The sequence below is a fragment of the Nannospalax galili genome, unplaced genomic scaffold, assembly GCF_000622305.1.
Source record: "Nannospalax galili isolate Female #2095 unplaced genomic scaffold, S.galili_v1.0 scaffold169, whole genome shotgun sequence".
NCBI lineage: Eukaryota > Metazoa > Chordata > Mammalia > Rodentia > Spalacidae > Nannospalax > Nannospalax galili.
This window is the reverse complement of record NW_008360327.1, coordinates 4,545,577-4,570,442: the sequence shown is the minus strand read 5'-3', so window position 1 is coordinate 4,570,442 and position 24,866 is coordinate 4,545,577. Positions and strand designations below refer to the sequence as shown.

Below are 24,866 nucleotides of genomic sequence, written 5' to 3'. Positions count from 1 at the left end.
GACAGCCTTGTCTGGTTCCTGATTTCAATGGGAATGCTTCCAGTTTTTCTCCATTTAGAATGATATTGGCTGTGAGTTTGTTATACATGGCTTTAATTATGTTGAGGTATGTTCCCTCCAGTCTAATTCTCTCTAGGACTTTGAACATAAATGCATGTTGAATTTTGTCAAAGACCTTCTCTGCATCTATTGAGATGACCATGTGGTCCTTATGTTTGAGCCCATTTATATGGTTTATGATGTTTATTGACTTACGTATATCCATCCCTGCATCTCAGGGATAAAGCCGACTTGATCATGGTGGATGATCTTTTTGATGTGTGTCTGTATGTGGTTTGCAAGCATCTTGTTGAGCATTTTTGCATCTATGTTCATTAAGAATATGGGTCTATAGTTTTCTTTTTTGGTTGTATCTTTACCTGGCTTTGGTATTAGAGTGATGCGAACTTTCTTCTTAATAAACAGTTGTCAGAGAATTTGATTTGTTGAATCCACATACCACCTACTTCATAATAGTAATCCATGGGATAGACTACACCCATCCATAATCAGTGTTTACATGTGGGGTGGGCTATCTTTTTTCAGTTGTAGTTCCTAGTGATGTATAATATACTTACATACTAAAGTTGATCACTGGAATGGGGCCAAGGCTTCAGCCTAAGAAAGAAGGGCCCAGCTGGAGTGACCTAGAGTTCTGCTCTGACTGGCCAGTCTTTCTTTGTGAAAAGCTGCTGAGCAATGGCCCAATTAACAGTTAATATGAATCCTTGTAGGACAGAATCCCACCGAAAAGTACATCTGGCTAGGAGATAGAGAGTATGGGATCTATCCCACTGGCAAGCCATGGGGCTGTCAAGAATTGAAGTGATATGTATAACGACATATGACTGCTCTAATACAGCCTGGAAATGTGAGAATTTGTCTCTAGGTATTTACTTCTAGTTATCATAGATGACTGTCTTATGTGAACTGCCACTGCTCTGGACCGTGCAAGTGGCTCAGCAAACCCTTTGTTCTTTTCTAGGGACAGACCATTCCTGTAGACCATAGCACATGCCAGCCACACACTGGATTCTGCTGGTGATAAAGAAGCAGTATAGCTTTGTCCCTGGACCTCTATCTATGTCCACCATTTAATGATCCTTCTCCCTGAGAAGGTCTGCAGGCTCCACTAGGATGGAAATGCCCATTTCATTCACAGCAGCGAGCCCATCATCCACCCCCCAGGGTCTGATGCACACTGCTCAGTAAAGTTACAGTGAACAAAAATATGACACACTAAGGGAATTAAGGGTTCAACCATAGGATTCTGAGTCCTTTACTACTAGTTAGGGAAATGAGAGTTCTTTTAATATAGGTCTGTGCTTAAATATTATAATATCAGAACAGTGCTACTAATCCCTGCATACTACAGTGTGCTTTAGTATTTCATTGTTACTCAAACATGATTGTTGAATGAGCAAGTAAGAGAATGAAAGAAGATGAATGTGGGTTGCATCTCACAGAATCAATAGAATGCAACCAAGACTAACAAGAGCAAGAGATTCCTAAGAACACAAGAAACAGCAAGACAAGCCAGGCTTCAGAAAGGGAACAGAGCAAGCTAAATGGTTTAAAACAATCTGTATTTATTTATCATCAGATGGTGGTGGTCAGCCATTAGTGACTGCCCCTGTGGATTGTGTTCAAGCCTTCAAGGACAACATCCACTTACTAGAAATCTATCAGGAAACTTTCTACTCAGGTATCCCAGAATTTACATCTTAGGAATAGATCAATGGGAGCTAGGCTTTGTGGTAGCACATGCCTTTAATCCCAGAAATCTGAAGACAGAGGTAGGTGGATCTCTGAGTGCCAGGCCATCTGGGGCTGCAGGGAGACCCTGTCTCAAAAAGGCCAAAAAAAAAAAAAGATCAATGGATGTGAATGTGTTTCCCAGCATCAGAGGCTTAGCTCTTTGCAGGTGGCTCACTCATCTAGAGGTCTTCATCTTCCCCTACCACCTCCCTTTGTTCTTATTTCTGCTAAAAGATGAGCAATATCTACAGGGACCTGGTACAGTGGAAACTGAGGTGAACTGGAAGTCTGCAGCCTGGTTTTCAGTCCCATTTCTGTCATTGACTAGCTGGGTAAATTCTCTGGTTTTCCCTTTCTTTCCTCACAGAAGTAGATAATCAGGCTATACCCACTTTAAGACACTTTAATTTTCAAGCCAATTATCACATTCTGCAATTGGCAACCCTTGATTTATAAATGAGGCATTTTTTAAAGGCTATTGACATTTCAGTTGTAAAGAACTTTCCTACCATGTAACAAATGAAGTTGAAGCTCTTGGGCTACTTGGCAAATCCCAAAGACATTCTTAGGAGCATAGTATAGTCGAACTCTTTTACTGAGAGTCCAGAAACTACTAAGTGGATGTCAGGGGCTGAAATCTGATCCTCAGCCTTGTAAGCCTTGAATAAGGGGACAGGACACTGGACCTGGATTGAGATCTTAGAGGTATAAGGTCTTAGATTATCTGTGCTAGTTAGAGGCTGGAATGCGAAGCAGGGAACTCTCCAAAAGTAAGGTTACTATGCTTGAGGAGGCCCATAATCAAAAGGTAAAAATGCTGTTACTGATATTGAAGCTTCTGAAATGTCTCTACATTTTTAAAAGTCATTTTAAGTACAGGTGACATTGCTAGAAGCTATCCTAAAGGTGGTAGGGGATCTCCTCAAAAACTTTTCAGTCCAAGAGGTTAAACAGCAGCAAGTAACTCTAAGTCTAGGTGTGCTAAACCCTAGAGGATATACAGACCGAACACCATGGGAACCCAAGGAATGTCGAGATAAATGTCAGTGCGAAGCTTTATGAAAGAAGTGGCATCAATGCTGACAGAACTACATAGAAACAAGGAAGGAAGAGCAACAAAGAAAACAGATTTCCCAGGTAGAGGGAGCACTGCAGCCAGTGTCCTAGACATGGAAGGTCCTTTGAGATACTGAGCAATGACTATGACACCTATTTACAGACATTAGATTAGAAAGATTGATTGACCAGGCTGCAAAACTTAAACTTTATTCGTGAATCAAAGAGTGGCCGCAAAAGACTTAAAAGCTTTAGAGAAAAGGTCCTGGCTACTTGTCTCACTGTAATCAAACACTGGCGAAAACAGGAAGAGGAAAGGATTTCTTTGGCTTACATGATCAAGAGAAGCCAAGGCCAGAACTCAAGGCAACACCCTCAAGGCAGGAACTGAAGCGGAGTCCTTGGAGGGATGCTGCATACTGCCCTGCGACCTGTCCCGGCCTGCTCAGCTACTTTTCTTGTACAGCCCAGATCCACTGACCAGGGAGGATGCCACCACAGTGGGCTGGACCCTCCTGCATCAATTAGAGATCAAGAAAATGCCCCACAGACATGCCCACAGGCCAATCTGACGGAGGAAATTCCTCTATTGAGAATCCCTCTTCCTGGATGACTAGAGCTTATGCCAAATTGAAAAAACTAACCAGCAAAGAGAAGCAAACATTTTTTTTCAGTGAAAATACAATAAAGAGGTCCATCCCCATGTGCCTATAGATGAATAGATTGAAGAGTATGTGCAGTGATACATAAGACAGCTCTCAGTTTCTCATCTTTTTAAAACATTTTATTTATTATTTTTATCTTATGTGTATGTATTTTATGTATACCTACATGCATTTAAGTGCCCCTGTGTTATGCAATGCCCTCAGAGGTCAGAGGAGGGCGTCGAATTCCCCCAGAACTGGTTACAGACAGTTGGTGTCTATGCTGTGTGAGTACTGGGAATTGAACCCAGGTCCCTCTGCAAGAATGGCCAGTGCTCCTTACCTCTGAGCCATCTCTCCAGCCCCTCAGTTTCTCATCTTTTACTCACTTGTACCCCTATGTAAGATGTTCTTATTCTCATTTTACACACGGAGTCTGTTCAGTGACTCACCCAAAATCTTAAATGTAGCCAGAACAACAAACAGAATTATAGAATTACAGCTGCAGAATTATAAAACCAGTGGTCTTTCTAGTTAAAAGTATCCTAGCTGTGTCAGTGAACCTCGCTGAGACCGCAGTAAAAGGGGTGTTTTCTGTTCCATCAAATGTTGCCATGTGAGCTACAGCCATTGTTGGAATGTATAGTGTGGATGTTGCAAATTACCTTCATAAAGAGCCAGTATAATTATCCCTTCCCCCTCCTCCTCCAAGTCACTAGGGTTAGAATCTTAGCTTTGTGTGGCCCAGTTAAAAATCTCTTTTCTCCAGTTCTTTGGAGCAGCTGTTGAAAGGACAAAGGCTCCATTTTAATGACAGTGTTTTTCCTTGCCTTGCTGAAGTAAACCCTAGTGAGCAGACACACAGCACTGATAAGCTCTCATCTCTGGGTGAAGTGTCTCTTTTCTTTCAAGCTGAAGGGGCACAGCATCCATAGCAAGGAAATCTAATTACATGGCACATGTTCTAACATAAGATGCTGTAGGTTATAAAATGTTGGGGGAGCAGACACATTACGACAGGTACTTAAAAGAGGATGCTGTATCCTCTAAGAGATGAGAAGAAGAGTGTCAGGGACCTCTGTTGGTGATAATTAGCTCAGAAGTTCCACAGGTTCATCCTCCAACTACGGATTAGCCTAGCCTTGGAAAGAGTTACTTGCCTAATCCCCATTGGCCAGCTGCCATATGGGCTAGTTCATAGCAAGGAATGATAACATCATAATGCTACAGGTATCTGTGATATCAGTGCTGGGAAGAGCTTGGGAATCTTCTCATTGGACTACATAGTTTTACATTTGAGGAAAATTACAGAAATATAGTGAATGACAAGATCAGAGTATTTGTAAGATGTGCTCCTTTCCACAAAACGTCCAGATTTTAGCTCAGTGTAGTATTAATTCCTTTCTTCCTGAGGAACATTGATAAATACTTGGAAGGCAGAGGACATTGTTTCTGTTTAACAAGCTGAAGTCAGGGAGTTTAGTAAGTATATCCAAGATCACCCTGATATTTAGCATGTGGTCCGGTTAAACAGACAGAGATCCTAAGGCTGTTGACATTTTTTGTGGCATTGACTCACAAACATGTGGCTATTCACTTGGGCTAAATATGCTCTGATCTTGCCTCATTCTTTAAGATAATGCCAAGAATGCTTTTATGAGCCAGCTGACAAGTTAGGACCACTATCTACGGAGGCAGAACTGAGTAATAGCAACTTATTGACATACCATTGACCATGGTACGCTCAGTCTTGAGCGCTAAATGGCTATCATGATACATATTGCCTGTCTTCCATTTATGCACTTGGTTGAGTCTTTCGTCTCCCCTCTGACTAACCAAAACTTTGAAAACTTATTGTTACTAAAGATGAAATATCCAGTGAGTTAAATGTATAACCTTAACATCCTCTCCATGGCAGTCTAACACTCACTGGAGGAGGCCATGCAATATGAGACGCAAGGAAACCCATGTCCTTAAATAAGGACAGGGTGGTAGTGGTTCAAGGGTTAAAAAACTGAGCATTTATAGAAGTCCCATGGCTGCCAGAGAGATCGACTCTCCAGTCCATTTTCCCCTTCTCTTGCCAAGTTTTATGCTTTTCAAGAAATCCCTGCAGCCTACTGTTTATTTGGTTTTAGACAGACACACAGGAAAACATCTGGATTGCCCAGTTGTATATGTTAGACCCTTGAGACTATAGCCTTCTTTTAGGTTGTACTAGAGGGCAACTGCCAGCTAGTTAATAAATGATGCCAGGCTGAGGGCTAGGCACCTCTGTGCATCTGGTTCCCCAGGCTCCTATCACTCTGTCCTTCCCACTGATAAACAGGCTCTGGGATCCTTGAGTCAAAAGTCATTCGTGGCCTAGGGCTTCAGTGTAGAATTGATCTAGTCAGGCCCATTAAGAAAAAATGGCAAGAGAGAGAAAAATAACCTCATCTGTTTTTAGGTTTTTAAAACCCAAAGCTCCTCCTCCATCTTTCATCCTAACTTAAGAATTCTCTTATTTTAGAGTTTACAGTAGGTGAGCTGAGATAATTCTTGCCACTCTATCATGCCAGCTGTTTTGTTATGGGGAGTCTGAGACCCAAAGGAATAGCATGCAGCAGAAACCACAATCCTGACACTCACCCTAAGTTTTTCCTATAGTTCCCACTGTTTCAAGCTGCTTTTGCATCCCAGGGGCTTACTGACAGCTTAACAGGACATGGCTTCATTCAGAAGAAACCTAGAAATACACTGTAGCCCCCAGGGATGTCTCAATGCCAACTCTGATTATTTAGTAACAAACCAACTCCCAAAGTACATCACTCACCCACCACTGGGAGAACAGAGTCATGTATGCATCTGTTTAGTGAATAACCTCATGTATGGCATCAACTGTGCTCCCAGGTGATTGAGATTTGCACAGTTAACATTCAAGACCTGGACTAAGAACCAAAAGAGCTGTTCAGACAGAGGCATGCCCCATGTGAGGAACCCACACAGTGTGCAAAACGTAGCCCCCCTCCCAGATTGAGCTAAACTTTCAAGAATCTGTTTAGTGCCTGGCAATGTGGCTACAATCCTACTTTGCTTTCTTTATTTCTACTACAGGGCCTAAGCTCTTGGGTACCCATAAGGCATTATCCATAAAACAGGGAGACAATTTTTAGTTCCAGCTCCACAAACCTCCTGCTGCCCACCCCACCCCCACCCCACCCTTGCTAAATTCACATGTAATAAAATGTTTGGGAATCACTTTCATTTCCCAATATAAATACAGGGTTGCAAGGGAAGGGGATGGGGACTGAGGGAGAAAGGGCAGGCTGTAGCCTGTACAGACTATGACCGTATTCAATCTCCAGCGCCAACTCACCACTGAAAAATGAGGCTGAGTAGGCAGGCTGCTTTTATGATGGGAGAAATGACTGTTTTTATGGCACACTAAATAAAACCTGCTTTTGGAGCAAGAAGTCTATTGCCAGAATGGGGAAGGCTGTTGTTTTGTTTTCCTTTCTGTTCCTGCTCTCCCCATCAGCTGATACAGAGAAGTGGGGTGGTAAAGGTCCCAGGAGTCCAAGAAGATCTGTAGAAATAACAGAATCTAAAGATAATACTGAAACATAGCCTCATTTACCTCTGCATTTCATGTGGTTGGATCATTCGCTGTGGTTGGCTTTCGAAACTCGTTAGAAGAGTTCTCAACCAAGCAAGAGCAAACAGCAATAACCTGCATTTATGTAGTATTTTATGGTTTCCAAAATGTTTTCACATCCATTAGGTCTTCAGGGTAGCTTGGAGAAGCAGGCAGGTCCAGGGTGATAATTCCTGTATGGTGGAAAAAGAGGTTAAATAACCTGCCCAGGGTCACACCATAAATTAGTTAAAGCCTGAATGAAGGCTAAAAAGTGAATTAAATTAAGGGCAAACTAAATTAATATCTTTACCTGGAAAGTGAAAGTTGTTGGGGGCATTAAAGTGGGGGTCAGGTAAGGATACATCATTAGTCTGGATGCACGTTTTTAGAAGGTAGAGGTCTGTTTAGCTGCAGCTACAGTAGGCCTTTGCCTTTTAAAATGTTATGCTTTGGTGTATGATCAGCAAAGACTGGGGAAAAAACACCTCATACACTTCATTTTTGTTTTTTTCCTAATGATTAATGCCTCCTCATCAGGAAGTGAAAGGACATAGGTGTTTCCGGATCTGGGATGAAGCATCCTTGTTGTATGACAAAGGGGTCTCTGAGGGGCTGTCCTGGCTCCCTCCTGTTCTGCTTCTGCTGGGACATCGGGGGCTTCTGAAAGCCAGCCCACAGGAGCCTCGACTGAGGCAAGTGGAGTCCCCTCACTGTGCTTGCTACAGGTGTAGCTATTAGAGGGGCAGGCGTCTGAAAAGGAGTCTGCAGGGCAGGGAGGACAAGCAACATGACCAAGGCTAAGTTCTGTCTGTAGTTTTCAAAAAGTTTAGAGAAGGGCAGATGCAAATTCTGAAGAACAGGCTATATAAGCTATATATAGGCTTCTCTCTTGGAAAGTTTCAGGTCAGTCTTACCTTGGGGTGGTTTCAAGATATAAGAGTTAGTGGGAAAGGCCCTGCAGAAGAAAAAGCTTCAGTACCATGCACGGGCCTGCAGGATAACTTTTACAGTGCCTTCTACCCTGTTCCTTTATGAGAGGAAGTATTGGCTACAAAAGTAAAGGGACCAACTTGGGATGCTGTGGTGTTGTGGACTAAGTTCTGGCCCAGATCAGTGATGTAAGTCTGACTGACCTTTTAGTCTTCTAGGGTTCTACCTCCTAGAAGACAAAGGTTTCCCCACGTACTAGATAGCCCTAAGATTTGTTTGAATGCATCGAGCTGTGTTTGTAGTACAGCCTAATACCTATTTGCTTAATGAGTGAACAGAGTCAGACACATAATGCAATGACCCAATGTTTTTCATCCCACAGCCAAACTTAAAGTCACCACTCTATGACACCCACTGTCCTTAGAGAGGTGAAGGCACTCATCATGGAGAATTCACAGGACGACTTGTCTCTGTGTGGTCTGTTGGAATCCTATTGCACTCTACAAGAACTTAGGACAGTGTTTAGTAGTGTTCCATGTTTCGATGAAGAAAACGTCTAAAAATCTCTATTATGCTAAACCATGGCAGTTAAGATGAGGCGAATACATGTTCATTTCACAAGTTCTGAGCCACTGAGAAGCACTCTTAAATACTGGTGCTCCAGAAAGACACTGGGAACAGCCAAGGAGACCCAGGCCAGACCCAGGATATTGCCACAAATTCATAGTCAGTGAGACATGGCCAGACTTTCCTTCAAAGTAGCTGGCATCAAACTAGTGCTTGTCCTAGGCTCTTCCCAGCAAGAAATTTGAGCTCCGACTGTATTCTAAGGGACCTGAGAATGGTGGAAAGGTACAGTGTCCCCTTACCTGTGTTATCACAAAACTGCATTTTTGATTATCAGGAAATAATAGTTTTAAAAATATAATAGTAACAATTCATTTGTTGAAGACTTATGCTGGATTGTATGATAAAGCTTTTGTCAATTTATCTTAACTAATTCCTACTACAACCATATAGAGTAGTAGGCTCTGGTACTTTTCCTTTTTTGAAATAAAGAAGATAAAGAATTCCAGGTCACACAAGTAATAAGAGGTAAAGCTAGGATTTGAAACTCAGCTGTCTAATTATTTTTTAATTGAATTTTTGAGAATTTCATGCAATATACTTTGATCCTATTTAGACCCTTCCCCTAGCTGCACCCCTCTTATAACCCTCTCCTGATTTCATGTAGTCTGTTATTATGTATTCAGGTTTGTGGAGTCAAGTTTGTGTCCCCAAATGTCCTTCAGTGTAATATGGATCTGTGCATACTTACTATTGCTCTAAGTTCCTATGAATAACTTCCCAGCTGTCTGGACAATGCAATTTCCTTATAGTCATCCCCCACCTCTGGCTCTTACAGTCTTTCTACCATAACAGAAGTTCTCCAATGGTTCCTGAGCCTTGGATGGCATAGGTTTGATATAGGTGTCCTATTTGGGGTTCTGTAGTCTCTGATTCTCTGCACTTTGGCCAGTTGTGGCTTTCTGAGTTAATGACCATCTGTTTCATGAGGAAACCTTGCTGATGAGAGTTAAGAGATGCATTAATATTCTTTCCACTCCCATTCAACTGTTTCTTGAGTCTTAGGTGTAGAGGTTGCATTGCAGTTGTGTCACTTAGAGGTAGGCACCTCACAGACACTTATCCTCTGCATGTGACCAGTTGGGGAACTTTGTAACAGTCTCTGCCTATTGCAAAAAAGAAGAAGTTTCTTTGATGAGTGGTGAGAGATACACTTGTCTGTAAATATAAAGAGACATTATTTAAAATACAGTAAGAAATTATGTTGGTCTAGGGATATGACAAAAGTAGGTTTTTCTGTAGGATGTGACCTCTCTAGCCATGTGTATCTGTCTATGATTACAGTAACACATATGAGTTCTCTCCCACTGAGTGGGCCTTATGTCCAATTAGACGATTGTTGATTACCCCCAAAATAAAGGTGCTACTACTGCAACAGTAGAGATTATTTGCTGGGCCAGTCATTGTTGTGTGTCATAGACTTTACAACTAAACGGGATCACTGATTGGTTTTCTGTTGGCTGTTTGCACAGTATCTACTGATACTATGAGCGCTAGTCTTCAGGGGAAGTGGCTTCCAGGTCATTTCCAACTCCATTGCTCCAAGTTCTGTGTCCAAAGTATGTCCTGTCTTCACGAATAGGGTCTTACCTTCAAGATCTGGGAGGCAATCAAGGACTGTGGCACTTGCTTGTGTTATTTTAAGAGTCTCTTGGACTATCCTGATCAACAAATCAAAGAAAGTTTCCCCTGCCTGTCACTGTGATTTTAGTTACATAGCCTTCAGATATACACACACACACTAAATGTATATCGTATGTGTGTTTTTCAGTAGGCTTTTTTAACTAATACATTTCCCTGTTTTTTCACATCACCTAAGCATTATTTATCTCTCCTCTTACTCCCCTGTAGAGCCTATCCTGCTCCCTCCCCAGTTAAAGTTCCTCATTTTCCCCTTGATAACACCCGTCTCCACCCTTCCCCTCTTGAGCTCCTTTGCTCTTCACCCCCATAATTCCTTTCCATTTTCCTGTCTCCTGCAGTTTCATCAAGATATATACTCACATCTAGAGATTTAGATCTAAGATCTACAAATGAGAGAGAACACTTGCTTTTCTGAGTCCATGTTGCTTTACTTAGTATAACAGTTTCTTGTTCCATCCATTTACCTGCAAATTTCATGATTTCATTTGTCTTTACCACTGAGTAGAACTCTATTGTGTAAATGTACCAATTTTCATCGTCCATTCATTGGCTGAAGGACATTTAGGTTGTTTCCATTCCCTAGATATGGTGAAAAGATCATCAAGAAATATGGCTGAGCAAGTTTCTCTGCAGTAGGATGTTGAGTCCTTTGGGTATATGTCAAGGAATGATATAACTGGATTATATGGTAGGTTTATTTTCAATTTTTGAAGAGTTCTCTACATTGATTTTGGCCGTGGTTGCAACAGTTTGCAATCCCACCAGCAGTGAATAAAGGTTCCCCTTTTCCCACATCCTCATTGTGTCATCTCTTCTCTTGATCTTAGCCATTTTGACTGGGCTAAGATGAAGTCTTAAAGTAGTTTTGATATGCATTTCACTAATTACTAAGGATATTGAACACTTTTTAAGGTATTTCTTAGCCATTCTTATTTTTTATTTTGAGAACTCTGTTCAGATCCATAGCCAATTTTTTAATTGGTTTATTTGTTCTCTTGATTTTTTTTAGATCTTTGTATATTATGGATATTAATATTCTGTCAGATACATAGCTGGTAAAGATTTTCTTTCACTGTATGGGCTTCCTCTTTACTTGATTGCTATACAGCCACTGATTTTTAATTTAATGAGGTCCCATTTGTCAACTGTTGGCCTTAATTCCTGAGCAAATGGAGTCTGATTTTAAAAAGTCCTTTCCTGCATGTATGTCTTGTAGGGTACTACCTATGTTTTCTTCTGTTTCAGAGTTTCAGATTTCACACTGAGGTCTTTGATTCATTTGGAGTTGGCTTTTGTGCAGGGTGGATGGCTCTCATTCCATCCAGTTTTCCCAGCGCCATTTGTTGAAGATGCTGTTTTTTCTACCGTGTATTCTTGAGAAAGCACCTATGTCAGATATCAGGTGGCTGAAATTGCATACACCTATGTTTGTGTCTTCTGTTGTGTTTCGTTGATCTACATTTCGGTTTTTGTGCCAGTAACGTGTTGTTTTATGACTATAGCTCTGTAATACACTTTGAGATCTGGTGTGGTGATCTTACTAGCATTGCTCTTTGGTCTCAGGATTACTCTGTCTATCCTAGACCTTTTGTGATTTCATATTTTAGATTTTTTTTTTCTATTTTGGTGAAGAATGTCATGGGAATTTTGACTGGGATTGCACTGAATCTCTAAATTGTTTTGGTTGGGTGGTCATTTTCACAATATTAACTTTACCAGTTCATGAGCACAGGAGGTCCTTCCATCTCCTACGCCTTCCCCAATATCTTTCTTCAAAGATTTAAAGTTTTCATTGTAGACATCTTTAATGTCTTTGGTTTGGTTTATTCCTAGATATACCTTTTAGGCTATTGTGAACGGGAATTTTACCATGATCTCATTCTCTAATTACTTGTTGTTGGCATCTAGAATAGCTAGTGACTTTCATAAACTGATTTTGTAACCTGCCACTTTGCTGAAAGTGTTGATCATTTCTAGACATTTTCTAGTGCAATTTTTGAAATATCTTCTGTATAATATCATATCATCTGCAAATAGGAATACTTTGACCCTTCTTTTCTAATAGTGGCCCTTTACATTCCTCTGCTGTCTTGAGTTTGAGAGTACAAGAAGGATCTTCCACTGTGCACTAAGCACTAAGGCAACCCTGATTGTGTGCCATACACTGCTTGAGTTCTTTCCATAGTTTATTTGATTCACCTACTGACCTTTGGAGGTAAGGATATTATTAGCCCTGTTTTACAATAAAGGAAAGTAGAGCACATAAACATTAATCAAATTCTCTGAGGTCACAGAGCTAACAAGATTTGGCATCAACTAGTTCCTGAACCACATAATGCTAGATTCATAACTGCTATGCACTTCTGCCCAACTGCTTCTCAAAGAAGGCCATCCACAAACAACAGGTGCCTTGATGTCACCGACAGGAACTGCTTAGAGGAAGTTCAAGGGTAGACCGAACATGAGATCCCAAGAATAATATTAACGTGAGTGATATGGGGACACTGTTGCATTAATTGTGGGACCGTTGGACAAGTTCAGGACATAAACACGGTCCTGAGACACTAGCAAGAGGGGTAGGAAAGAAGCGCCCACCCCCTCCAGGCTGGCCCCCATCCTACTCTGCCAAGAATTTTGTAAGATTCAGTTGTCTTCTAGAGTCATGCTAAATAAAAGGAGATCACAGCAAGCTTTAAAAGCTGGAATTACAGGTGAATTCAGCATCTTCCTGATATTTTAGACTTGATATATAACAGGCAACCACTTGTCTGTCCTACAAAGGACTCATCAATAAGAAAAAGGAGACGTGAATGAAAGAGGAAAGAACAAACCACCCTCTCCCATCTTTTCCACTCATTAATACACAAAGGCAACTTGTAACCTTTAATTTATCTTTGAGTCCTCTCTTCTCTTACCTGATCAGCAGCCTCATCCTGCACTCCCTACAGCCCTCTACCCTGTAGTGGGGTTAGCAATGCTAAACTCCCTTCCATGTACAAGCCCCTAAGTGCAGTGTTAGCCGAATGAGTGAGGTGGCATTTCCAGAACTACCTGTTTAAACTCAAGAGTCCTGGGCTCCCACCCAGATCAGTGATGCCCAACATACAGAAGAGGCCCGGTGAGCTACGTTTTCAACAGAGGTCCCAGGCGATTCTCATTCCCTGGCAAGTTTGGCAAATGTCTTTTTCCTTTTCTCCCCTAGCCAAATGGATGACCCACTCCCTACAATCATTCCACTTTCCTCAGGAGGCAAGATTCCCAAATCCCTTACCACCCTGGCTCTGTGTCTAAATGCCCTAAAGGTTGTGCTGCTTCTAGTCATGGAGAAGCTACTTGTGCCTCCTCAAGGTCTGCTTCCAGTTCTCAAAGAGGAGGCCAGAATTATTCAGTGTCCTCCACTGTTAAGAGCGGTGGACTGACAAACAAGGGCACAGGAATGATTAACAAGTTTGAGCCCTCGGCTTTTCTCCCTGATTCTTCGCCTTCAGGTTCTGTCTGCTCAGGGCCTTCACTGAAGGGTGTGGTCAACCTACGGGGGCTACGTCCTTAAAGAAATTAACTCTCCTTCCCCCGGAAGCCATCAACTGACTCTAGTTCCTCATTTAGGTATAGGGGTTTGTGAATCCCTTCCCATTCCTTGCTAGAATGTTGATTAGCTGGACCTTGTGCAGTTCTTGTACAGAAACTCATGAGTGCAGTGGTCCTGTCATACCCAACAGACACTGTTGCACGCTGATCCTCCTTGACCTCTGATTCTTATGATGTTTCCACTCCGTCTTCTACAATGGTCCCTAGTCTTGTCTCAGTATAATACAGATGTCTCATTTGTGGCTGAGCACTCTACTGACACATTCTCTGCACTTTAACCAGTTGTGAGTTTCTCTGTTAACTACCATTCACTGCACAAAGAAACTTCTCTGGTGAAGTCTAAGATCTGCACTAATCTATGTGTATAGACATACAAATTGAAAGAATACTTTGATACATTTAGTAGAATAATCTCCAATCATAGGTTCTTGGTCATATATAGTGTACCGGGCATGTGTTTCCTCCTGTGAAGCAGGCCTGAAATCAAATCAGAAAGCAGTTAGTTATCCCATAATATTCACATCACTTCACACCACTGTCACACTCCTGGGCATATCTTGCCACACTAAACATTATGTAGCTCACAGCAGTCACAGCTGGGTAAGGCGATTGATAACTTCCCCACTCCCCAGCTACCTACATAGCACCTTCTGATACTATGCAGGCTAGCCGGCAGGGAGGAAGCTTTCTGGTCAGCAACAAATTGATCTTTCCCTGTCCAGTGTGTGTGGTGTCTTCAACAATAGGGTCTTACAATTAAGTTCTGAGGAGCAACCAAGAGCAATGGCAATAGCCTGCATTGTTTGGGGGGTGGGTCTCCAGGACCTCCAACCAACAATTCAAGGAGAAGTGTCCTACACCTGGCACTGGGATTTTTATTGGGCAAACTGTGGCTTCTGGGAGGAGCATCATCCCCTATGTAGGGTAACTCCAATTAAATTCTGTGAAATATATATATATATATGTATATGAAAGCTGATAAAAATGGGCTTTCACATGGCTTTTAAAACTTCTTGACACTCACTAATTTCTGATCCTCCCACTTCTCCATGGCAAAAGTTACCACTGCAAGTCTCTGGATGAGAGAGCTTAGATCCAAGAGACAAAGAAGTTTGTTCAGTCCATGGTGGAGCTGAGACACAGTACACGACACATACATACCCTGCTCCCACCACATGCTACAGGATCTGTTAGGCCATGGCTCTCAGCAGCAGTGACTCTAGTCGAATGCTTGGAGAAGAACTAGCATATCTCACATAGCAGTCCTTGAGTACCATCTGGGAGCCTGATTAAAATTCGGGATCTTGGCCTCCAACAGACATCCAAAATCAGAATCCATGTTTCAAGATTCCTGAGGTGAATCTTAAGTTTGAGAAGTGCTAGAATTCAATCTCACTGTCCTGCTTAGTTTGGTCTTTTGTTGAGGTAGAAAGTCTCTTGTGTTGCTACATATTTTGGACAGTCATCAGCAAAGCCCTATTTTGTGCTGACAGGGAAAAGGGGCAAGGGCTACTTGGAATGGCTGGGGCAAGGTTACAGGGAGTACACTGTGCTGGGGACCTACCATCCTGGCTTCCTTCATTCCTTCTGGCTGCCACTGCCTCATGTCCCCATTGGCTCTTCTCCTCTGTAGAGGACAAGAAAGGGTGGCTCCTGTCCCAGGAATGTCCTGATATGTCTTTGAATGGAACTGTCCCTCCAGCCATACACTGATGTTATTAATTTTTAAAACAAACTTCCTGATTGAGGTTCTGGCTGCCTCTAAATTGTCTCTACAAGGAGACTGTGTACTAATTAACCCATAGAAACAATCAATGATGTACCTTTTTCAAGTTTCAGGGTGATTAGAATATGAAAATGAAGAGCACAATGGTGCAGATGTTTTAACATCACAGCAGACAGCAATTAGTGACAGGGGAACCAGCTGCTTATCTCTCCAGATAAAGCCTCTTAATAGGAAATTACACTGGAGGAGTCATTACCCAGATGGATCACACATGATTTACGGAGGAGGCGGGGCAGCACTAACTGATTTGTGAGCCAGGTTCTTGTCAAGAAAGGTGAACTGGTGGCTACGGTGGAGGCAGTCTTCACCTTGTCACCTGTTAGCCCAGGTCAGAGCTGCTCCTCAGAATGGGGAAAGAAAAACCAAAAGGCTTGCAGAAGCCACAAGCACCTGTTTCCTTGAGTCAGGCTCTATTGTTTAGGGATCAACTCAGTCAGCTGCCCCTGTGCCTTGGGAGGAATTGAAGACTGGGGTTTGGGGGGGGCATGATGGTATAGTGAGTTTCTGGATAAAGTAGGAAGGCACTGAAAAGAAAAGTTTCTAGCTCCCTGTTAAATGGCTTGAGTGTGTGTGGTGGGTGTTCTTAGTAATTCTTATTTTATATGTATTTTGTAATCTTTGATTTGGGGTTATTAAAGTCAAATTTACATATACTGAAGTATGTGCATGAAAATAGATAGCTCCAGTGTTTTTACAAATACTCAGTACCATGTAACTCAGTGTAACTCATTCTCATTTAAGAACAAGATAGATCTGTGACCCCAGGTACTATCCTAATGCCTCTTCTGGGCCTTTTTCCAGTTCTCTTCCTGCTCTACTCCGATTTCTATCATAAAAGATGTGCCTATTTTAGTACCTCATACAGGGAGAATTGGACAGTGGTTTTGGGTCCATTGTCCTTTACCCAGTGTGATTTGTTTATGTGCTGTGTGGTGCACACACATGCACCTGTGTGTATGTATGTGTGTGAGAAAGAGACAGAGATAGAGACAGAGACAGACACAGAGATTATTTCTTCTTGTGAGATATGTTTATACTTGGTGTCTTTTATTGGTGAGTTTTGTCTCTATTCATGTTAATGGGCCCCTGAACTATTTCTGGGTACTAAGAAATTTGAATAAACTGCTACAGCTTTTTTATAAAAGTCTGTTTATACACACATATTTTCATCTCTCAGGTGAGTACTTGGAGTGGAATTGCTGGAGTGTAGGATGTATTTAGCTTTGAAAGAAGTTGTCATAACTTTTTACAAAGTGTTTTTCATCCATTTAACACTCTTCCCTTCAGCAATCCATAAAAGTTTCAGACTTTCCACACTCTTGCCTACATTTTCAATTTGTTTTTTTATTTTAGTCATCTTGGTACGTGTGTCATGGCATCTTATTATGGTTTTGTCATTTCCCTGATATCAATTAATGTTGAGAACATTAATATGAATTCACTAGTCATTCCTCCTAATGTCATGACCCAGAATATTTTACTGAAGGTGTTTTGTAGTTACTGGGCAAAGTGAAGGTAGTTGATATGCAAATTAGTTCTTATAAATGATCTACATGACCTTTTTTTAATTGATGAGAAATCAAACATTATTTTGTCCTTGCTCTGCTGCAAATAATATATTTTATTTCTTTGTCTGCTTAAAACTGTCTATCTTTGGTTTTCATCAGCTTCTTTACAATGTGCCTTGACGTGGTTTCTATTTCTGTTTATTCTGCTTGTGGTTTGTTACCTTTCTGATCAACGTGAATTTGCATGCACTCTCTTCTCTCTTCTTCTGATAGTCAAAGTATACTAGACCTCTTTATATTGTTCCATAGATCAGTAAAACGCTGTTTATTATTTTCCCCTCTGCCTTTCAGCTTAGATAATTTCTTCTTTCTTCTTTTCTCTCATATTTGCTAAACTTTTGTGATGTCCTGGAAGTTATGAAGCTCCTCTAGCTAATTTTTCATTTTATAGATTGTTTTATTCAGATTTTGAGGTCCCATTTGGCTATCTTAGTGCTCTTTCATCTCTGCTCTGAGACTTCTCATCCGGTCATCAATGTATGTGCATCCTTTCCTTTAAATACTCAAACATTTCCATAATGGTTTTTTGAGGGCCTTTCATCTAATTTTGGGTCATGTTTGCCTGCCTGTTTGCTCATCTAATAACATGGTGGGGCAGAAGGGTGGCTTGTCCCTTCCACGGGATACAGTTCAGAAATGTCTTAGGAAAATTCTAGAAGTTTGTGGAACACATTTGAAAACCACTGCCCTGGAATATCTCCTGGGAAAATTAGAGTTCCTCTAGTACCTAAGCCGAACTCTGTCTTCGGTATAATCCAAGGTTCTGAACTCTGTCTGCTCATTGAGATCACTATGAGATTTTAAAGATGCACTAGTTATCAGGCCCACCAGCAGAATGTTGGCATAATTGTTCTGGGCACATTACAGGTATGCTGCAGTTTATAATGCTTCCTGGGTAATGTGAACATACATCCAAAGTTGGTCACCTTTAATCTGTTCACTTTGTGGCTCATCTTCCACACGCAGCTTTTGCTGAAGTTTAAGCACTTGCTTCTAGCCCAAGAAATGGAACACCAGGAATCCCCAGAGCACTTGGATCAAAATCCTGGGGTAGGAGGGCATGAACAGCTACATGTCTGGTTCCTTCTAGAAGAATATTCTCATCTACCTGTAAAATTGGCCCTGCCATCCCCCTCATCACACCCCCCTAACTTCCAACTACCTAAGAAACCAGGTTAGAATTTCTTGTCATGTAAATTTCAGAGTTCATGGAGCAAAACAAGAATGTTCAGTGTTGTCAAACTGGATATTCTACCAGGCCTATAGTGGTTTGCTCTGCACGTGTACTACCCAAAAGTGCTGTGATGTCACAGCCGTAGACAAGCCCAGCCTCTGAGAAATGATAGTGTTAAAACATTAGCTCAGGGAGGTTTAAATTTGTCCATCAAAATTATCTGGAGAGCTTATTAAATTACTCATTCCTCCTTCCTGAGAGGCTGAATTAGTGGGTCTGCAGTGGGCCAAGGAGCCTGGACAGAGCTGATACCCTAAGAGCTTCTGATACGGTGATCCAACACCACAGTTGGAGAAGTACCAAGTGCCAAATCCAGACCCAAAGCTTGCCTGGTAGCTTCGTATTTTCCCGTGTTTGTAAACCAAAATATCTCACAAACAGTGACCTTAAATTACAAGTGTCATCAGAAAGAAGCAAGGACATAAACAACCCAAAAGAGCATTTTGTCTCTATGAACTCATTTTTTGATGAGTTATATGTCTATTCCACAATTCAAATCACTATGTTCGGTCCTCATTTAAAAAAGAAAAAGCTAGGTACAGTGGCACATGCCTTTAATCCCAGCATTTGGAAGGCAGAGGTAGGTGGATCTCTGGGAGGTCCAGTCCAGCCTAGTCTACATAGCAAGTTCCAGGCCAACTGATGCTACAGAGAGACCCTATATATCATATTAAAAAAACAACTTTACATAGCCCCACAGTAAGGTGCTGGTTTTCTACCTATTTTCAGAAATTTTGAAGTTTTTTGTTTCTTTTTAAACTCAGTGATCTAATGCTTCTTTAAAAAACAAAAACAAAAAACCGATAAAAACTAAAGTACTTTAAAAAAAGAAACCTGACTTGTACAAAGTTTAAAAATGTAGGATTTATAGGAAGATTTGGGGGAGGGAACAGTCATCTTTACAAAGAAGTCTTCATCGTACAAAAGGAGATGATTCCATGAAGACATCTTTTGAGGACAAATCTGATGACCAAAGTTTGCTATTCTTGAAAATCACTTTCTTCTAGAATTGAACCACACTCTCAAAATAACTTATGAACGCTACATCAAAGACTCTGAGTACTCGGCTTTGTAGTAGGCTCTTGGAATTATAGGATAATAAAAAGATAGGGGGTTTTGTTTGTTTGTTTTTACCTCGAAGTACTTACAGCCTTAAAGGAGAAATGTACATGGATAAATGCCACATGGCATTGTAAGGATTATGATAGATGTTGTTGTGGAAGACAATGGAATATTTGGAAGGGACAGTGAAAGAAACTAGGTAAGAGGTAATAGCTGTGTTTGTAAACAATATGTTGGAATATGTAGTACATTAGTCTCATTATTGACAAAATGAAATATCCATAATAAAATGTGCATTTCTTCATTCATGAAGTAATTGTTTATTGAGTTCCTGCTATGTGCAAAGGGACTGTCCTTGGCACCTCAATGATATATATGCAAGCTAGAAATAAAGTTAGGCATGGAATTCAATTAGCACACAAATCAAACATAGAAGTTAAAACTATGGCAAATGCAGCAAAGCTCAAATGCATGGTTTCTTGGAAGCTTCAGTTTGCTAATATTTTCCCTTTTGTAACAAATCTGAAGCTAATCTATTCTGTTAGCTTACCACTCTATGTGCAAATTTAAACATCAAATGGCCCTTAAGAAATGCTTCTCTGTACTAATAACGTGGCTTAAAACTGTCGGAAATAGTGAGAGCACATCTGTATTAAAAGCAGCTTCGCTGTCTCAAACACTTGTGTTCACCTTCCACTCTTTGTGACTTTGTAGACCCTGGTCATGCCTTGCCTCAAACACCAAGTGCTGCCATTCCTAGGAGTGAGTCCTAGGGAAAGTGCTCAAAGCATTTATTCATTCACGTGGGGAAAGCACAGATGTCAGAGTACAGAAAAGTGATTTTGAATGATCGTACACTGGTACATAAACTCAAGGTTCCCTTTGAGAGTATCTAAGTGTTTCCTCAAAGAATAATAAATATTAATATAGGCTTATGGATCCTGAAGCATGTTAGCCCTGAAACACAGCAACATGCATCATGTCCAGAGACAAAGATTGGAAAGTTCAGGATAGCTCTTCCTTGCTTTCTTCCTGCATTTCTTCTTGACTTGTGCTGTTTTTACTTGCTGGGGTGGTACCTTTGGAACTGCTTGGTGCATGGGTACAGAGATGTTGAACTCTCTGATAGCAGCGCAAGCTGAACTAAACAGGGAATCAGAAGAATTAAGAGAAAGGTATGCACCTAAGAGGAACCTAGACAAGTAAGAGGCAGCCTGAGTTAGAATTTTCGTGCCCTGTCTCCGCTGCCTTAGGCAGGACCCTCCACTCCCTAAGTGCCAGCTTCCTTGTCATAAGATTATAGTCACTGAGCTCTGGCCTTCAGGACTCCTCCCTTCAAACAGTTCAGATTGTATTAGGCCAAGCTAGGTCAACTTCTTGTTTCTTTAGAAGGAAAAGACAGCAATTAAAGGATCCTTTTTAATGTTCAAAGCCAGTGCCATGTATCCTAACTGCCATAACAGAGAAAACCTCTCTAAAGCATTCTAAAATGAAAGAGAATATTAGCATAATCATGTGTTTCAAACTTTCAAACAATTAAGCTTTTAGACAATAAACCTGAAGTCATTCCAACATGCTCATCTTTGTTTCTCTCTCTTTACTCTATCCACTCTCAGGCTTATGAGAGGCCCCAGAAACACTCAACACTTCATTATGACCCAGGCCTCCCACAGAGCTTCACCAGCGACACCTTAAAACCAAAGCACCAGCAAAAAAACAGCAGCCAGAACCACATGGACTGGTCCACCAACTCTGACGGTGGAGCCACCACTCAGAATTGCTTCATCAGTCCGGAGTCTGGCAGAGACACTGCAAGCACCAGCAAGATCCCAGCTCTTGAACCTGTGGCTTCCTTTGCAAAAGCCCAGAGTAAGAAAAGCAGTACAGGGAGCACATGGAGTCAGTTGTCCAATGGCAGCAAAGACCTGCTCTTGGGAAGTGTAGTTCCATCCCCCAGCAACCACAGCTCCCCAGCGCCCCCTAGCAGCTCTGCTGAGTGCAATGGGCTCCAGCCATTGGGAGATCAAGATGGAGGAGGTACAAAGGAAGCCCCAGAACCACCTACTATTAGTAGCAAGAAGAAATCCAGTAAGAAAGATGTAATGAGTCAAACCATACCAAACTCAGATCTGGATTGGGTGAAGACTTCCCAGAAAGTATTTGACAACACAGAAGGGAAAAGGGAGGGCTACTCTGCAGATAATGCTCAAGAGGCATCACCAGCCCGGCAGAGCATGAGTTCTGTCAGTAATCCCGAAAATGATTCCAGTCATGTCCGGATTACGATCCCCATCAAGGCACCCTCTCTGGATCCAACGAGCCATAAGAGGAAAAAGAGACAGTCCATTAAAGCTGTGGTGGAAAAGATTATCCCCGAGAAAGCTCTGGCTTCTGGGATTGCTATGAGCAGCGAGGTCATTAGCAGGATACTTTCTAACTCAGAGGGAAATAAGAAAGACCCCCGTGTCCCTAAGTTGGGTAAGCTGTTGGAGAATGAGTCCCCCGCAGTTGGTCTTGAAACGGGTGGGAATACAGAGAAAACTGTCCCTGGAAGTACGTCTAAGCAGCGGAAACCACCCATGGCCCTGCAGTCTCCAACATGCGCAGAGCACTCTCCGTCAGGAAAGCTGCCAGAAATCCAGCACCCAAAATTCTCTGCAAAACGGAGGTGGACGTGCAGCAAACCAAAACCTACCAGTATGCTTCGCGAGGCAGTCATGGCTACTGCTGATAAACTGTTGGTGGAGCCGCCGTCCGCCTACCCCATCACCCCATCCAGCCCTCTGTACACCAACACAGACAGTCTTACTGTGATCACACCAGTAAAAAAGAAGCGGGGACGACCAAAGAAGCAGCCTTTGCTCACCGTGGAGACCATTCATGAAGGTACTTCCACCAGCCCAGTGAGTCCCATCAGCAGAGAGTTTCCTGGCACCAAGAAAAGAAAGAGACGGCGCAGTCTGGCTAAGTTGGCCCAGCTAGTGCCAGGCGAAGACAAACCCATGAGCGAGATGAAGTTTCACAAAAAGGTTGGAAAGCTTGGTGTGTTGGATAAGAAGACCATCAAAACGATCAATAAGATGAAGACACTCAAGAGAAAAAATATCTTGAACCAGATCTTGTCCTGTTCCAGCAGCATGGCCCTCAAGGCCAAAGCTCCCCCAGAGACCAGCCCTGGGGCAGCAGCAATCGAAAGCAAACTGGGCAAGCAAATCAACGTCAGCAAGAGAGGAACCATCTACATTGGCAAGAAGAGGGGCAGGAAGCCGAGAGCAGAGCTGCCACCCCCATCCGACGAACCCAAAACAGCCATCAAGCACCCCAGGCCTGTCTCTAGCCAGCCGGATGTTCCAGCCGTGCCTTCCAACTTTCAGTCACTCGTGGCTTCCTCACCAGCAGCTATGCACCCACTTTCCGCACAGTTAGGTGGGTCCAATGGCAACCTGAGCCCCGCCAGCACTGAAACCAGTTTTTCAGAGTTGAAAACTATGCCAAATCTCCAGCCCATCAGTGCTCTTCCAACCAAAACCCAGAAGGGAATACACAGTGGAACCTGGAAGCTGTCTCCACCCAGGCTGATGGCCAACTCCCCTTCACACCTTTGCGAGATCGGCTCACTGAAGGAAATAACACTGTCCCCTGTGAGTGAGTCCCACAGTGAGGAGACCATTCCAAGCGACAGTGGCATCGGGACAGACAACAACAGCACGTCTGACCAAGCAGAGAAGAGTTCAGAGTCCCGACGGAGGTATTCTTTTGACTTCTGCTCCCTGGACAACCCGGAGGCCATTCCATCTGACACCAGCACAAAGAACCGGCACGGCCGCCGGCAAAAGCATCTCATTGTAGACACCTTTCTGGCCCATGAAAGCCTCAAGAAGCCAAAGCACAAGAGGAAACGGAAAAGCCTGCAAAACCGCGATGATCTCCAGTTTCTGGCTGAGCTGGAAGAGCTCATCACCAAATTTCAAGTGTTCAGGATCTCCCACCGGAGCTACACTTTTTACCATGAGAATCCATATCCCAGTATCTTTAGGATTAATTTTGATCACTATTACCCGGTGCCATATATCCAGTATGACCCATTGCTCTATCTTCGTAGGACTTCAGACTTGAAGTCAAAGAAGAAGCGTGGTAGGCCTGCAAAAACCAATGACACCATGACAAAGGTGCCTTTTTTACAAGGGTTCAGCTACCCTATTCCCAGTGGAAGTTACTATGCACCCTATGGAATGCCTTACACATCAATGCCTATGATGAACCTTGGTTACTACGGTCAGTATCCAACTCCTCTGTACCTATCGCACACACTTGGAACAGCATCCCCATTCATGAGGCCAACAGTGCCACCACCTCAGTTCCACACAAGTTCCCATGTGAAGATGTCTGGGACAGCTAAACATAAAGCAAAGCATGGAGTTCACCTGCAGGGAACTGTCGGCATGGGCCTTGGTGACATACAGCCATCCCTGAACCCTCCCAAGGTGGGCGGGGCCTCTCTGTCCAGCAGTAGGCTCCACAAGAGAAAACACAAACACAAGCATAAGCACAAGGAAGACCGAATCCTCGGGACCCATGACAACCTGAGTGGTCTCTTTGCAGGCAAAGCCACAGGCTTCGCCAGCCACCTCCTGAGCGAGCGGCTGAGCAGCGCAGATAAAGAGCTCCCATTGGTGAGTGAGAAGAACAAGCATAAGGAGAAACAGAAGCACCAGCATGGTGATGCCGGCCACAGAGTTTCTAAGAACAACTTTGAGGTGGACACCCTGTCTACACTCTCACTTTCTGATGCTCAGCATTGGACACAGGCCAAGGACAAAGGAGACTTGAGCGGTGAGCCTGTGGACTCATGTGCTAAAAGGTACTCTGGCAGTGGTGGGGACAGCAGCAGCACAAGGTCGGAGAGCCTGGATGTGTTCAGTGACATGAACCCTTCCAGTGACAAGTGGGACAGTGACATGAGTGGCAGTAAAAGGAGGAGCTTTGAAGGCTTTGGGACATACAGGGAAAAGGACATCCAAGCCTTCAAGATGAACCGCAAGGAGAGAAGTTCTTTCGACTCCTCCATGTCTCCAGGTAAGGCCGTTTTTCTCTAGACTTGGGCTTCCTAGTTGTTTAACTCCTGGGCTCTGCACTTTAGAAGCCAGCCATCTTGGGCACACAGTGTTCACTATTTTACAGAGAGGTGGGAACTAAATGAAAATATGTCTCCTTGCATGTTTAAATTTGCTCTGTACTTCATACATTATTTACTTGATTTTGACTGTCTCCCTTCTCCACTAAAGCCAATGTCTGGGAAACTGCAGACCCC

General features: G+C 42.6%; 1 protein-coding gene across 2 annotated transcripts in view; it reads left to right on the top strand.

Annotated features, from left to right (window-relative positions):
- Setbp1 (SET binding protein 1) overlaps positions 1 to 24,866 on the top strand; it is a 400,094-nt gene that overhangs the window by 252,084 nt on the left and 123,144 nt on the right. For both annotated transcript variants that reach the window (XM_008825920.2, XM_029560082.1), the window contains exon 4: positions 21,172 to 24,631. In XM_008825920.2, coding sequence (XP_008824142.1) covers positions 21,172 to 24,631 — 3,460 coding nt within the window. The remainder of the gene's footprint in view (positions 1 to 21,171; positions 24,632 to 24,866) is intronic.